This window comes from Saccoglossus kowalevskii, chromosome 17 (assembly GCF_978046115.1).
Source record: "Saccoglossus kowalevskii chromosome 17, keSacKowa6.1, whole genome shotgun sequence".
NCBI classification, from domain to species: Eukaryota; Metazoa; Hemichordata; class Enteropneusta; family Harrimaniidae; genus Saccoglossus; species Saccoglossus kowalevskii.
Genome location: NC_140657.1, coordinates 13450391 through 13465134, shown reverse-complemented (window position 1 = coordinate 13465134; position 14744 = coordinate 13450391). Strand labels below are relative to the sequence as shown.

Here is a 14744-nt window from a genome sequence, read left to right as displayed (position 1 = left end):
GCAAAATAAAATACAGAACACATGTTCTTGGAACACTAAACACCATATATATATATATGATCTTTATGTACAAGTTCAAGGCCATCGGCCCATAAAAGTATATACATAAATATTCTTAAATTACAAAAAATCAGCAATATCGCTTCTAAGTTTCAATGTGTGATAAGCATAGGCTGCCAAACTTTTAATTATATTTGTTTCTTGTAAAGTTAATAATTCTACAAATTTATGAAAAGATGGAGGGTGGAAATAATATTTTGGAAGATACAATTGACGAAATTCAGAATAAAATGGGCATACTATTTCTATTTGATTTGTATAACAGACTTTACAAAGCCGCTGGTCTATCTCAAGAGTTCCCCTGTCATTTTCTATGCGTAGGCTATACGAAGAGCAACGAAAACGTGCTAAGGTTTTTCTGTGGGAGTTTATAGTGACCGAAGTAAGATATTTCTCCCGCTGTAGCTCTGTTTTAAATTCGCGAAAAGTCACGAGTTTTTCAAACGTACATATGTCACTTAGCCAGCTATGCTGCAAGTAACATTTGAATCCAACAGTAAATGTTTCCATAAACGTGCTAGTATTGTTAACTTCCTGACTGTACCAACATTTTTTCATATTACAAATAAACAACAATTTTTTTTATATCAGTGATCCATGTATGACTCTTCTATACTGTAAAGCATATCATAACATTTACGGGGATATCTATTATGGGGCATGTTAATTAATTTTGTCCAATATTTTGCACAGCGTTTCGCGGTATACTGAAAAAATGAGATACCTCCCACACTCACCTAATAAACAACTGTTTGGGGATTTTTGTGAGACACCAAGGTAATACCTACAAGCAAGAAACTGGATTCGTTCGAGGCAATCATACTGTCGAAACCCCCAAATTTCAGCACCATATGTTAAAATTGGCAAAATCCTGGAGTCGAAAAGTTTAAATAATACACCATAATTAAGGGGACCTGTTTGTCACTTATTTTCATAATGGCAAACATGGACTTTTTGGCTTGTTGTGCTAAAACCTTTGTTGCTGTCGACCATATAAGTCGACAAGAAAATACAACCCCAAGATATTTATAGTAGGAAACTGCCTCGATTTCTTCAACTTTTTTTCATTCTTAGACAAGTGACCACCAGCTTTAAAAACCAACATTTATGTTTTTCCCAATTCACTTTCATTTTCCACCTGACACAGTAACTATTTAATATTTTAAGAGATCTTTGCAACCCGATCACCGTATCTGAAAACATTGTTACATCATCTGCAGATAATAGGCAGAAAAGTTCGACAGGGTCGGAGGTAGATGAATGCTATGATCATTGCGTTGATGCAATTCAAAGAACAGTTTATGAAAAGGGAAAATAAAAAAGGGCTTAGCATGCAGCCTTGCCGAACGCCTACAGACAGTCAAAATATTCGGTCTTTCGATTTGGGGTGTGGACACACGATTTCACGTTTGAATATATGCTGGACAATATTTTAAACATTTTCCCGTTTATTCTCTCCTTTAACAGAATATATCACAACCTTTGTCTATAAACAGTGTCAAAAGCCTACGAAAAATGACGAACGAACAATACAATTTTCCCCATTTTCTGGTAATGTACTTTTGAATAATTGACTGCATAATAAAAATGTTATCAAACGTTGAGTAACTCTTCCTGAATCCCACCTGTGCTTCGTCGATCTTACCAAGTGCTTCTACCCAAAATACAGCCGTCTATTTAGTATCGAAGTAAAAATTTTACCAAATATACTGAGCAAGGAAATTGGAACACTAAATGTTACAATGGATGGTAAAGCCCTACTTAAATATGCAACACATTCAGAATTCTGAATAACGATGATTTCCCAGTGCTAGAGGCCGCTATAGACATATGTATAATATAGATTGCATGAATTCTTCTTAATCGGTCTGAAAATTTTGATAGACTTCACCGAATTTCATGTTGAGGAAATCCATGCTGGTGATTGGAGGATACTTGTTGCTCCTGTCCACACACTTGATGATACATGCCTTATCTGGGTTAACAAAACAGATAAGTGACTGGCGAGCTTGTTTTTTTATTTCACTGGATTCGGGGTTTACAACTCTGTGTACCTGTAAAGATAAAATACAAACATCTATCATTGCATCGAGGCAAAGATGGGATAAACATGTCTTTACAACTGTGATCTATATTTTAACCATATTATTACACAACTACACAACTAGCGTCTACGTAAATAATACGTACACACTAATGATTTTGAATATTCAGGGAAACGTACACAAGTTTTATGTAGGGGCTTACATGTGTAATACTACTTTTTGTTTATCAGAAAAGTACTTTTTGTTCCATACATCATCTATTCACTAGTTGTTTGTTGTCAACAATGTGTGCACACTTGGACGCTATTGGTAGTTAGCAGCCTGCTTGGAGTCTATTTTATACCGGCCTCGGACGTTTATTGAAAACTCAACCCAAAACTTACCGTTAAGCCATTCTTTATCAATAAAGATGAGAATATGTCACAAATGGCGTTAATGCTGTTACTTACCCTTGCTTTCAGTGTGTCAGAAGTCCATCTCTCCATTAAATATCCCAGATTCACAAAAACACCCCCTTTTTCTGGTTTGACGTCAATAAAGCTACCATCTTCACACGCCATCTAGAAAAATAATAATAAAGTCTAATCCATTTCTAGGACAAATACTCATAGTTGTTCAAATGTTCTTGCATAACACTCCAGAAAAGTTACATGTCAAGTGTGCAATCAGTTGACTATCTGTCTGATCGAAATGCGCATTTGCAGACTCGAGGAACATTGACGAAACTGTCATACTAAACCACGCGAACACTATATTGAATATCATTTAGCGGTAGCACGTAAGATACATTCGATGCGTTCATTTGCAATTCGCTCTAATTTGCGACGGTCATGCAAATGCACAAAATCTATTGGCTGTCATGATCACGAGTTCTAATATGTGTATATAATAACGCGATATTGGATCCTAGCTTGATGTCAGAAAGAGGTTTGTATCAATCCGAGCCATAAGTGATGAGTATTGCTAATGTAGCGGCAATAATACTTTGGTATATTCAAATTCAAAATAACTCAAATAACACCGAATACGCGCCTCGTATAACAATTCATTCCGTAGATGCAGGGAAATATATATTTTTAATCAATACTCATGTTTACCAAACCATGCTGATTAATTATTGGTTGCTTTGGCATGGTTTCTAGGGGACACGCCCACTTCTCTACTGTACTATAAATCTGGGAAGCATGCCTGTATCTAAATATCTAAAACTCTAAAAAAATACTCAAAATATGGGAGTCTTTTTCATTATTTACCCTCCAAATCGGAGCAATTTCGACCATATGATAATTTGCAGTCTCTATATATTATACAAAGCTGACTGTAAATTAACATACGTTACTAATGCTCAATATACACACAAAAGTAAAAAAATATCCTTGTTTACCAAATGACAAAACGATTCACAATAAAAATAGAAAACTAATCACCACAAAGAAATGAGCAGAGAGGTTAATGAAAAGAACCTAAATAATAAAGTCACACGAAGATCTATGGTTATCTTATATATGTTAGTCAAATATTTTGTCAATGTCTTCATTATAAGACTTGTTGCAATAGCTCATTCTTTATAGTGTCTGGGAGGTTACAGTTACGTGTATTGAAAAAGAAGAAGAGAAATCTATTATATTAGCCACATCTCTTGTACAATGCTTTCAATACTTGTGGCATTTGGAAAAAATGCTACAATGCTTGAGATATTGCAATTATCGATTATAATGAAAGTCAAACGACCATATATGATAATGTGATAATATATTAGCCATTAGTATACATAAGTCATTGCTCTTAAATACCAATTACGCAAATTACATGCAGAATCGAATCGGAATAGCCAAGGTAGATTGTGTTAGTGAAGTAACTGATACATGCCAGTAAATGGTCAAATCCAAAAATTAGCCGCCGAACCACGTGATCAATAAACAAATCTGTCTGTTTAAGAAGAATCACTAAAAGATGTGTTGTCTACAAAATGTTGTGTTAGGCGAAACACCGGTGTTTAACTAGTTTATGATTTAATGTCGGAAGTCCTTGACCTCAAGAAAGTGCTGCTAGAAGGCCTTGAAAGTATAATAATCAGAACCAAAGAAACATGCCTATGGACAGTATTGTGATCACGTATACATAGTGCTCCATGCAGAACAACGAAGGCTGACTCGAAGGTAATGAATTACGCAATAGCAAATAAAGCTGATCACATCACAACAATTGTTTGGTGATAAACATGATTATTTTTTTCACATTTAAATTACCTGTAACCCTCCTTTGTCATCTTGGAATACCAGAGTAATTGAACCATAATCTACATGTTCACCACATCGTATCTGATCGGTTTTGAGGTCATCGTCTTGGATTGGCGGATACCATACAGTACTCATTGTTGACATATTGGCTTCACTGTTAAGCCCTTCATGAGCTTTTACGAACAAAAGAGGATCCTACAAAAATAAGGTAATTTTTGAGAACGGTCTCTTTAAGATAAATGTTTGGCAGATGAAGGTACATTCGTTATCAGGCAAAACTATGGGTGTTCACATGCTTGAGGGGCCACTCAATTGTGTAATACGTAACTATAGTATACGTTGATAGAAAATAAGATAAAATAATATATTGGACAATTAGTAATATACACAGCAGTATTTAACTTGTTGATTGTTTTTTCCCATTCTTTAATTTGTTTGGCTGATTTTACTTTCGTGAAACCAAACACACACATTCATTATAGACACGTTATCCTTGTCAATTTTTAATGACAATCCATAGTTAAGAACCCAATATTTTGTCACACTCACCTCTATTGGTAAACCCCGCCCCACGACCTCTAATATGCGGTTGATTAACTGTATGCATTCCTGGTACAGAGTTGTCAATGCTTGGGAGAACTTTGGTACCTCTTCATTCGGGAATATCTACAGTACATACAAATATTGTTCAAATTATTAGAATCTGCCAAAATCTAGGATATATGTGCAATAATTATGGCCAATTGAAGTTATTGTACATATATTTGATGAAATTAATGGTATTCACTTAAAAAATCAAAAATATTGCTTCCTCAGGACTGAATACTTGTTGATACCGAATAACTTCCTTTCTGAAATCACAATGAATCAGAATAAAAGATTTATCGTCTTACCTTTGTATTTGCCTCTCCCTTCAAAGGTATATAATTGAATGATTCCTTATAGTCTCCAGGTCTGTTAGCGGAAAGACTGCATATAGCATAGACGCTTATGTATATTAAATTTAACATTCTTTTGTCTTAAGCTCCAATTAAATTTTGGGAGTTATTCACGTGGGTATATATGAACTTGTAATATTATTATAAACAATTATTAGTATGGCTATTTCTAAAATTATTCATCAACATCGTTTAATCATACAAATAAGACACAAGGTCAATAACACTATAGAATCATACATTTGAAGATACTTTGAAAAATAAAGTCTTAGATTGCACTGAATTCTTCATACAATATTTAAAAACAATTAAATTCCAAGAGTCGCAGAAAAAGACTTATGTATTCAATGCAAATATCTATTTCTGGTAAACGATTACAAAGACCGGGGATTTGGTAATAGGCGGTACAGGAAAGCGTTCTGTTTATTGTGATACAATATTGCATTGTGAACTCGAATCCCACCTATCTGAGTTTGTTTTGTAACGTGTGCTCCAATACGTCATATCACCAACAATAATAAAGGTACTTACCATTCACTGCCAATTGCAACATAACCATGGTTACTATTATCGGGTCTCGAGTATTTCACCTTCGTCTCAGTTGGTAAAGTGAAGAAATTTGCCGACTGCTGAAATGCGTTGTCAATCTAGAAGGATATAGAATGTTTCTAATTTATATAAGTGAAAGTACACATTGATTCAAGTGACTGTTTGACTGTATGTTCAGAGCGTTTATGACATGGCATTTACGACGATATACTTTTTATCTGTATCATATACATCAAATATGATCAGTAGACTATGAGAACAATACACTCTGACGAATTGACGAGGTCAACATAACTATCATACAATGTATGTTTTGATTTGCCTTACACAAATAATCTGCCTGTAAACTGTTCAACTACAGTAGTCACAACGCTGATTGATATCCATGTTCGGGTCAACGTAACATTCAGACATTGGAATCAATACCTCCAAAACACGAATACAATTTTACTGGGTAATATAATGTAGCAATATATCTTAAAAATCGTCTCTCTTTCAGGAAGTATTCAATCAATCGATATAAAACATTGCTTATTTTTCTTTTGATCTAAGAACTTTTAAAATCTTGTTATTGCATCACCAATATCACATGGGCTGCCACATTCACAAAGAGAACCTCAGCTCAGTCCGGCGTCTTCTCTACACCGATCTAACACATATCGCACAAGGAGTTCCGGGAGTTTGTTGTCGTCGATAGGCACGTATTTTACGGATATAATAAATTGTTTCAGTGATGTCTTAGCTATATAATTATGAATTAAACTGAGAAATATTATACAAATAAACTTGCCCTAAAATACCGTAGTTCTGGTCCGTGCTGGGGCGACAGCCTTTAGCTGTCATTTGACTTTTTGTGTTATATTACTGAAAACAGTAACACACACTTACAACATAATTTGATACAACATTTCTATTGTTGCATGTTCGTACTAAGTGCATTACAAATTCACAAACGCACTATCGTCTGTCTGAAAATAAAATAAAAAGAATTGATTGAACGCAAACAAAAGTCTAAAATGCTCCAGTTCATTGTGCCAAGGGCTGTACAATTCCCACCAACCATGAGCATTTCCTTTTGAGTGACTTAGAAAGCTGTAGCGTGAGCTTTACGACACTTGGTTTGACTCCTTTGATGCCGTTTGACACCTCTGACATAGCTCGTTCGACTCAGCTTGAATACACTGGAAATCACCCGCACAGTGACACACAGAACAGCGATGTTAAGGCCAATCCCAGCGAAGCAGATTGCCACCATACGCACTGTGCACTTAATATATAACATATTGTATATTTAACCTTATGTACCTTTGTATAACCTTGTTTGATAATTTGTAGAATGGCCTTTCATCTCTTGTAATGTACCTTTCATATTTTTAGAGCGTTTATTAGAATCACGTGAGATGGGAATATCTCTGATTATTTCGAAAGGGAATGAGTTAGCATATTCCTTTGCGGTCGAACCTGGTATTTCTACAGTGTAAGCGACGTCGGCTAAGTCGGTTGATGTTAGAGCTATTCACCCCAAACGTAAAGACATGTGACCCCGCATGTGGCCCAAGTACACCGTCACTGAGCGAAAGTTGTGCTTAGTAAATTACACGTTTTTTATACGCTATTGTCATGTTATTACATTGAAATTTGTATTATAACAACTTGTATGTTCGTAGTAGACATTATAAACATATACTACATACAGGATTTTTTTAAATACTTCATTTACAAGTTGTTTTCAACAGTGGCAGTACTTTAACATTTGAGACACAGCGCCGGTAATTATGTGATCATGGCAACGGCTACGGGAGTTTGTAAGATTTGGCAAGAAAGGGGACACCGAGGCATTACCTCAGCTGATCGTTTGGATGAAATAAGCTGAACTAATCTGCAATGAACTACGTACTGTGTGTACATTTGGGTCGAACTGCAACTCCAGTAGCCAAAACAATGTCATACACTGGCAAAATCAACCTTCCTATTACAAAGTATTTCCACTCACCGCAAGTTTTGGAATGCCGTGATTTATGAAATAAACACATCCAGCGGTAATGAAACCATGATGTACGTCATCAATAAGCTTCTGGTATGTCTCGGCATTAGGTGTATTTCTATTTAGATTATATGCCGAGAAGTCAAAAACGGGAATTGTCTGTGCTGCCATATTGCTACCATTTAATGAGTACAGAAGTCACGTAAGCCAGTTTATGTATTCATGAACCTTTACAATGATTTACGTTCTATGTGTACAAGACACGCAGGCCCTGTAGATAACAATAAAAAAAATACGGGCGACTTTTGAGGTTTCATTCCCAGGATGTGTAGATGAACATGTATATAAAGCGTGAATGTGTCGTGGAAGAACGGGAGTTATCATATCAAAATAGTTGTAGAAATACACTGGAACAGCAGTGCAGTGTTGAACAACTTTCCACAACGTAATTAGTCACCTTGCAACATTTTATTGTTTGACATCTGTGTATAATTGTGACAAATTTGTCACTATTTTGGTGTTATTTTTTATATTTATTGTTAATTTGTGTATATAGTTTAAAGTACTATAAAAGTATTATAATTAAATTAACGCATATCACATAATCCTAGTATTGGGGCGATTAAATGATACTAATTACAAGATTAATCTTTCTGGCAAGACGACGACATTTCATGCTAACTTGCTAAAGCTCTATGTTAAACCGGAAGTTGAGTCCAGTTTTAGTAATCCTAATAATGATACCTTTGAGGAGTGTTCATCTCGCCATACAGCCAACTCAATCTATACAGGATGTAGTAGTGAACAATTTGAACGAGGAACAAAAGATTGAGGTGAAGGAATTATTGGGAAAATACTCTGGTGTTCTGACCAATGTTCCAGGAAAGACCAATTTTGGAGAGCACGAGATAAGGATCGCAACTGATGAGCCAGTAAGCGGAACCTTAACCTAAACCCTATGCTATGAAAGATACAGTGAAGAAGCTCTGTCTAAGATGGAGCGCTATGGGGATAATAGAACTATCAAACTCTCCATACTTTCCCCCCAAATGTTCTGGTGAAGAAAAAGGATGGTTTTGTAAATTTCTGCATTGGCTTTTGACGCTTGAACAGCATTACAGTTTGTGATACTGAACCAATAGGGTCCCTAAAAAGCAAATTAATGTTGTTCCCCATCTTATAGCTACTCAATTGTTCGAAGCAGAATGCAGGGTGTGCAGAATTTCGTTGTATACTTGTTTGGGGATGAATTTGTGTTACAAACAGATCATAAATCACTTGTGTATATATAACATACTAATATGACAAATGCTGAAGTAATGCGCTCTACAGCCGTTTAGATACAGGATTGAATCATTTATGGGTGCAGATCATTGAGAGCTGACTTTCTAAGCAAAAGTTATTTTGCTGAGAACTAAAGGAAAAAGTGTCTCTGTAACACACTTTTTTTGGAAGGAAAGAGTGATGCGACAAATTTGTCACGAATTTGGTGTTATTTTTTATATTGACTAGTAATGTGTGTATGTAGGTTATGTTACTGTAAAATAAATAGAATTTAATAAACGCATATCACATAATCTACTTATGGTGCCAAGTAATGCAACTAATGTACAAGTGTACATTAACAAGTGTACGGCAACTAATGTACAAGTGTACATGAATCATATCATGGTCTAACTAGCAGTTTGTTGGTATGCGAGTGCGTATTGGAAGTTAGTTGTATGCACTTACAGGTGGGTTTATGGATTTTAACTATTGTATGCTGGAGTGATGACTGCTTTTGGGGTGCAAAGTAGGTTAGTGTGCTGGGTAATTCTGCAGTGTGATGTGGGCAGTTGTCCAGGAGTGAGCATCTTCTGTAATAGTGGTTATTCATTAGCGAAAAAAAAGAGAAAATGTGAATGCATTCATATTATTGCATGTAATTTCCAGTGAATCTCACTTGAGTGCTGACAGCACGGGAGTCTTGACATTTAATCCGTTTGCAAATAGAAAAAACGGAAACCTCAGGCAATAATTCATAGACCCCTTTCATAAGTCGAGCGCTTCAAATACTTCCTGTTTCAGATACGAGCCAGTAGATATATAAAAACTCCACTGTCTCAGTGAACATACACTGCAGCTATCCAGGAAGTACTGTTTTAAAGGTAAGAAACGCCGTGATTTATTTTGACCCGGTGTTAAGCTGAAAGGTAAAGTCTGCACCATGTGTATAAGGTTTTCATGATTTGTTTGTGTGTTTTTTTGTGCAAAAAGTCATATAAAAAAACATTGACCACTGTCTTCCATAGAGTACATCTGCAGACCAAATGTTTTTTTATACTGAAAAATAAGTGGCAGAGTAAACAATGCGAACAGCTAATGGCTGCATCCATTGGCGTGATCATGTAATTACCAGGGATCTGTTTCAAAGGTTAAACCATTCACGGCATGAACTCGCTGTTACATGGCGGTTATGCAGTAAAACCGCAGCGTAACCGTCGGACTATGTGGGTGTGTTACGTTTGAGTTGATTTTATGTATTTATTATTTGTGTAATTTCTAGTTGGGGTTTTATTGAAACGTCATATTGTCCTCGGTCGCTTTATGTTGTGTTCTTTTGTCAATTTATCCCTATTTTGCATAATTACTTGTACTGAGTTAGGGAGTCTGCTTTGGCTATAAAAAAAGCCTTTTGTTTTACGTTGAGGAGAGGACGGCAACTAGACGGTAAACTGATAGCAAGAAGAATCCAAATAGACGGTAAACTGATAGCACTATAATTTTTACCAGTATCACTGACTGGTTTATCAGTTTATTAGGAAATGGGGTTTGCTCTTGAACATTGTTAGCTGTCCGGTCTGGCTTGTGTTTTCGTTCCGGTGACGTGTTGGAAGAAGCTGCAAGAAGTCCACGTGTAAGCTGAAAATTGGTACGCTTCGATGGAGATGAAAGAATGAAGATTGACACCACCTGAGAGTTGTGACAAAAGTTCGAAGACGACGGAGTGACAGGCCAGCACAGAACGAACTCTTTGATTTGATAAGTATTGTTAATTTTGACTGTTTGTTCTTTTTGTCGTTTTTAAACGGAAGTCTATATTGGTTGTATGTTACTGTTAGCATTTTTGTTTGAGGTGTGGTGTAGCACACAAAGTTATGTGACATTTGAATAGGCCATTGAAAATATACTACCGTTCTATCTTGCACACTGCATGCATTCGGGCGTTTTATTTGTTATACGAGTCGAGTACCAGCGTCTGAACGTAACAGGGTGGCAGATCCGTCGCGTAACCGTCAGTCGGAAATGCTACGTTTGTCGTCCATTCAATCCAACGTAAATCAACGGTAATTTCTGAAAAACCGCAGATTTCCGTTCAATGTTTATAACGTATACTTTTAAATAACCGCTGATTAAGTTGGACGGAAGAAACGTAAGTAGTTTAGGCGACACTATAGGTACGAACATGAGGGCGCTGTTCATGGCTTGACGTCATAACGGTGACGTCATATTGGGATGGGATGACGTCATCCCATCCAAATATGACGTCACAATGGGGATATGTGAATAAATTATGAGGGCGCTGTTCGTGGGATGACGTCATAACGATGACGTCATCATCCCATACCGATATGGCGTCATCGTGGGATGTTATGACGTCATCCCACGAACAGCGCCATCATGGTTGTACCTATCGTGTCGCCGGGATGACGTCAGGCGTTCACAACCATTGACGTCAGGAAAGAATTTTCTGAACGAACGACAGAGGGCGCTCACACACACACACACACACAAATAAATACACGTCATTTTGAAAACTAACGTTGTTTATTACACAAAAGAAGAATATTAACATTAAAAAACATAACATTTTAAAAATGGTTGAAATACATAGGGTATACATTTTTGACAAAAAAACTAGTAAGATCAGTTACATTACATATATTTTTTTATTTGTTTTTGTGTTTTGTTTTTTGAAGTAATTAATCATAAATTGAAATGGTATACATTTTCAAACGCTGTTAAGTATTCACACTGAGTTATATAAGAATGATATTAGATGTCAAAATCTAGTAAGATAAGTTACATTAAATATATCTTTTGTTTATTTTTTTTGGTGTTTTGTTTTTTGAAGTAATTAATCATAAATTGAAATAGAATACATTTTTCAAACACTTAAGTATTCACACTGAGTAATATAAGAATGATATTATTATAAGTAATATAAGAATGATATTCTTAGGAGTAATAATGAGAATTAAAAAAATGACATTTTTAAAAAAAGAAGGTTGAAATACATGCAGTATACATTTTTAAACGCAGTAAAGTATTCACACTGAGTAAATAAAAATGGTTATACATGACATTTAAAAAAAATGATTGAAAATGATAGCAAAACTAGGTTGAAAACTCCCCAATTTTCCTACATTTCACTGTACCATAGAGAATAACTGCTAAAGTATGAACAACATGTTTATTCTATGTATGCTGCTGTATGATGTCAACAAGTTGGGAATCCATTTCGCGTGTTGATAACATGATTTTACAGGAGGGTAAGCACAATTCAGGGGTCGATTTATAACGTTGGAATAGCACACGATTATACCGTCGAGAATATTTTCCGACCAGTTCTGGGTGAATGCGTTGAAAGGCATCGTAACGAGTGGCAATTTTACGGGCATCAATATCGCGCAAAGCTTGGACGATGTATTGGCGAATTTGGCTAACCTGGGTGTCCTTATCGCAGAATCCATAAGATAAACAAGCGTGTCGTATTTGTGAAGGATGGTCTATTTCACAAGCTCGGCATTGCGCATAGTGGAATGGCATGTCGTTGCATTAAATGGCATGGCGCATAGTGGAATGGCATGTTGTTGCATTAAATGGCATTGCGCATAGTGGAATGGCATGTTTTGGCATCAAATGGCATGGGAATTGTGGAATGGTACGTGGTATTGCAACATAAATACTCAAATCTCAGGGATTAGAATGTAAACCTACCCCACCCTCGCCTCTAATGTTGGTTATCACAAACCACTTATTTTGCATCAAGGTAATACGTCATCAGTTATATCTGCAAGCCACTTACCTTGGAAAGCCACGCGATCGGAAATACATATATTTATCAACTATGCTTCAATGTTACCGTAGTACCTAGTGCGCCTACGTGTTTCTCACGGTTCACCGTACATATAAGCAATGGAGATTACATTTATAAATAAACATTAAGACTATTTAGATTTACTTTTGTTTAGTGACTGGTTGGGACTATTTTTATACAATAAAAATTCCTCTTTGTTATCTAAATAGTAATTCGCTTTTTTCTGTTTAACCTCGGTCTGTTTTTTGAAAGTTTAGTGTTGAAATAACATTAATATTACCGTTTCTAATTATTTCTTGTTATATCTACAAATGTCTAAAATATCTAAAAAAATATGTTGTGTAATGTAACAAATTGAGAACAGAACAGAACATCAACAAACAGTTTCATAAATTCGGACGTGATTAGGTTTCCAGCGTCACAGGGTGCTATTTAGTCGCCGAATTTCACATTCAAAGTCCAGATGAATTATATTGCAAATCAATACACATCGAAAACGTAACGAATACATTCTGGCCATATTTATTTAGATTTTATACTGACGGCTAAAATGGCGGATGATGTGTTTGATAATGGCGCGTGCATTCGATCTATACTCACCAGTGTTTGTGGAATACCATGGTTTGTCAAATAAAGAAAACCGATTGTCTTCAATGCATAATGTACTTCATCTACCAGTTTCCGGAAACATTCTTCGTCCGGGGACTCTCTCTGCAAACCATACGCAGTGAAGTCAATGACAGGGGTAGTTGGGGCTGCCATATTTGATAATTGTCGGTCCACGTCCGAACTGAATATAGGATGCCCCCAGTGGCGACCCTGTGTTAGGATATATCTTTAACACTTCAAAAACATTTGCTCTCGACACACGATGAACATGATTGCGATTAGCTATAATAAAACTGTCGCAATGATCCAAGATGGTATCAAAGGAAGAGACTTTCAAGACTATTTGAACAGCAGTCGTAGATTCAGGTGTCGCTTCTGCCTGCCCGTTAAATCTAGGGCGGTAATAGCATGGCATGTTCGTGGACTTCATTATTGTACGGAATACTTCACATGTCACCATTAGCGAAAACACTAATTGCCCCAACAATTCATGAATAATGAAAAGTGTTCACTGTGTACGCTGCATGGATTGGATGACAAAGCTTGCCATTTCATTGAACACGGGGAATATGATTTGGTCGTCTACTACTGACTTCCAAGTTATGATGCAGCATGGTACGATATCTGTGATAGCCGCCTTGAAGACATGTATACCTTGAGAAAAATACATGTTACTGCTAAAATAAACTTGTAAATATTTGTGTAAAAATAAGATTGTTGTTTTAAGTGTAGTTGATGATTGGGCTTCCCCGAGTACCTTGCGGCTAGAACACCGAAAGTATCTCAGCCACAAGACTTTTATTACGCGTAATCCTGGCGTGTATTTGTTATTAGAGGGCTCTCATGTTGATTTCTTCTTACTTCTTACAATTTTAGAATATTTTATCGATAGCTCATAATGATCTTTTTGTGAAATGGTTATAATTTACAAATAAAAATAATGTTATCGTGGTATAAGGTGTTACTTGATTCTTCAAGATCATCGTTCTGCCGATTACCAAGCGAGGAAATAGAACAAAAAAAAACACATATTATCATTGGCTAACTAGTCCTACTGCAAATTAGTTTGTGCTTCTCACTTTGAAAACAGCCAGAATGTACAAACATCGCGTGACCATGGCAATGTTTTGGTGGACATTTATAAAAGTAGTACCATTATTCTATCAGTGATACGTCATTAATAAAACACATTTACTGCTGACAGATTGTGGAACGATGTTGCTATGGTAATGATTACTA

General features: G+C 36.0%; 1 protein-coding gene across 1 annotated transcript; it reads right to left on the bottom strand.

The window, feature by feature from the left end:
• Positions 1 to 1490: 1490 nt before the first annotated feature.
• Positions 1491 to 13674, bottom strand: LOC146732667 (uncharacterized). Its single transcript, XM_085492106.1, has 7 exons — positions 13497 to 13674; positions 5815 to 5930; positions 5239 to 5314; positions 4895 to 5011; positions 4355 to 4540; positions 2555 to 2665; positions 1491 to 2114 (listed from the first exon to the last, which is right to left on the bottom strand). The coding sequence occupies exons 1-7, from the start codon at positions 13656 to 13658 to the stop codon at positions 1920 to 1922; spliced, it is 963 nt and encodes a 320-aa protein (XP_085348232.1). The 5' UTR covers positions 13659 to 13674; the 3' UTR covers positions 1491 to 1919.
• Between the last annotated feature and the right edge of the window lie 1070 nt (positions 13675 to 14744).

What these genes read in the sequence shown, in the direction of transcription:
- LOC146732667 (XM_085492106.1), bottom strand. Translation starts at nt 13,658, where the DNA reads ATGGCAGCCCCAACTACCCCTGTCATTGACTTCACTGCGTATGGTTTG. An exon ending in GTTGCAATTGGCAGTGAATG is followed by an intron (nt 5,315 to 5,814) that starts GTAAGTACCTTT and finishes TGCTATATGCAG; the next exon opens with TCTTTCCGCTAACAGACCTG. An exon ending in AGGGAGAGGCAAATACAAAG is followed by an intron (nt 5,012 to 5,238) that starts GTAAGACGATAA and finishes TATGTACTGTAG; the next exon opens with ATATTCCCGAATGAAGAGGT.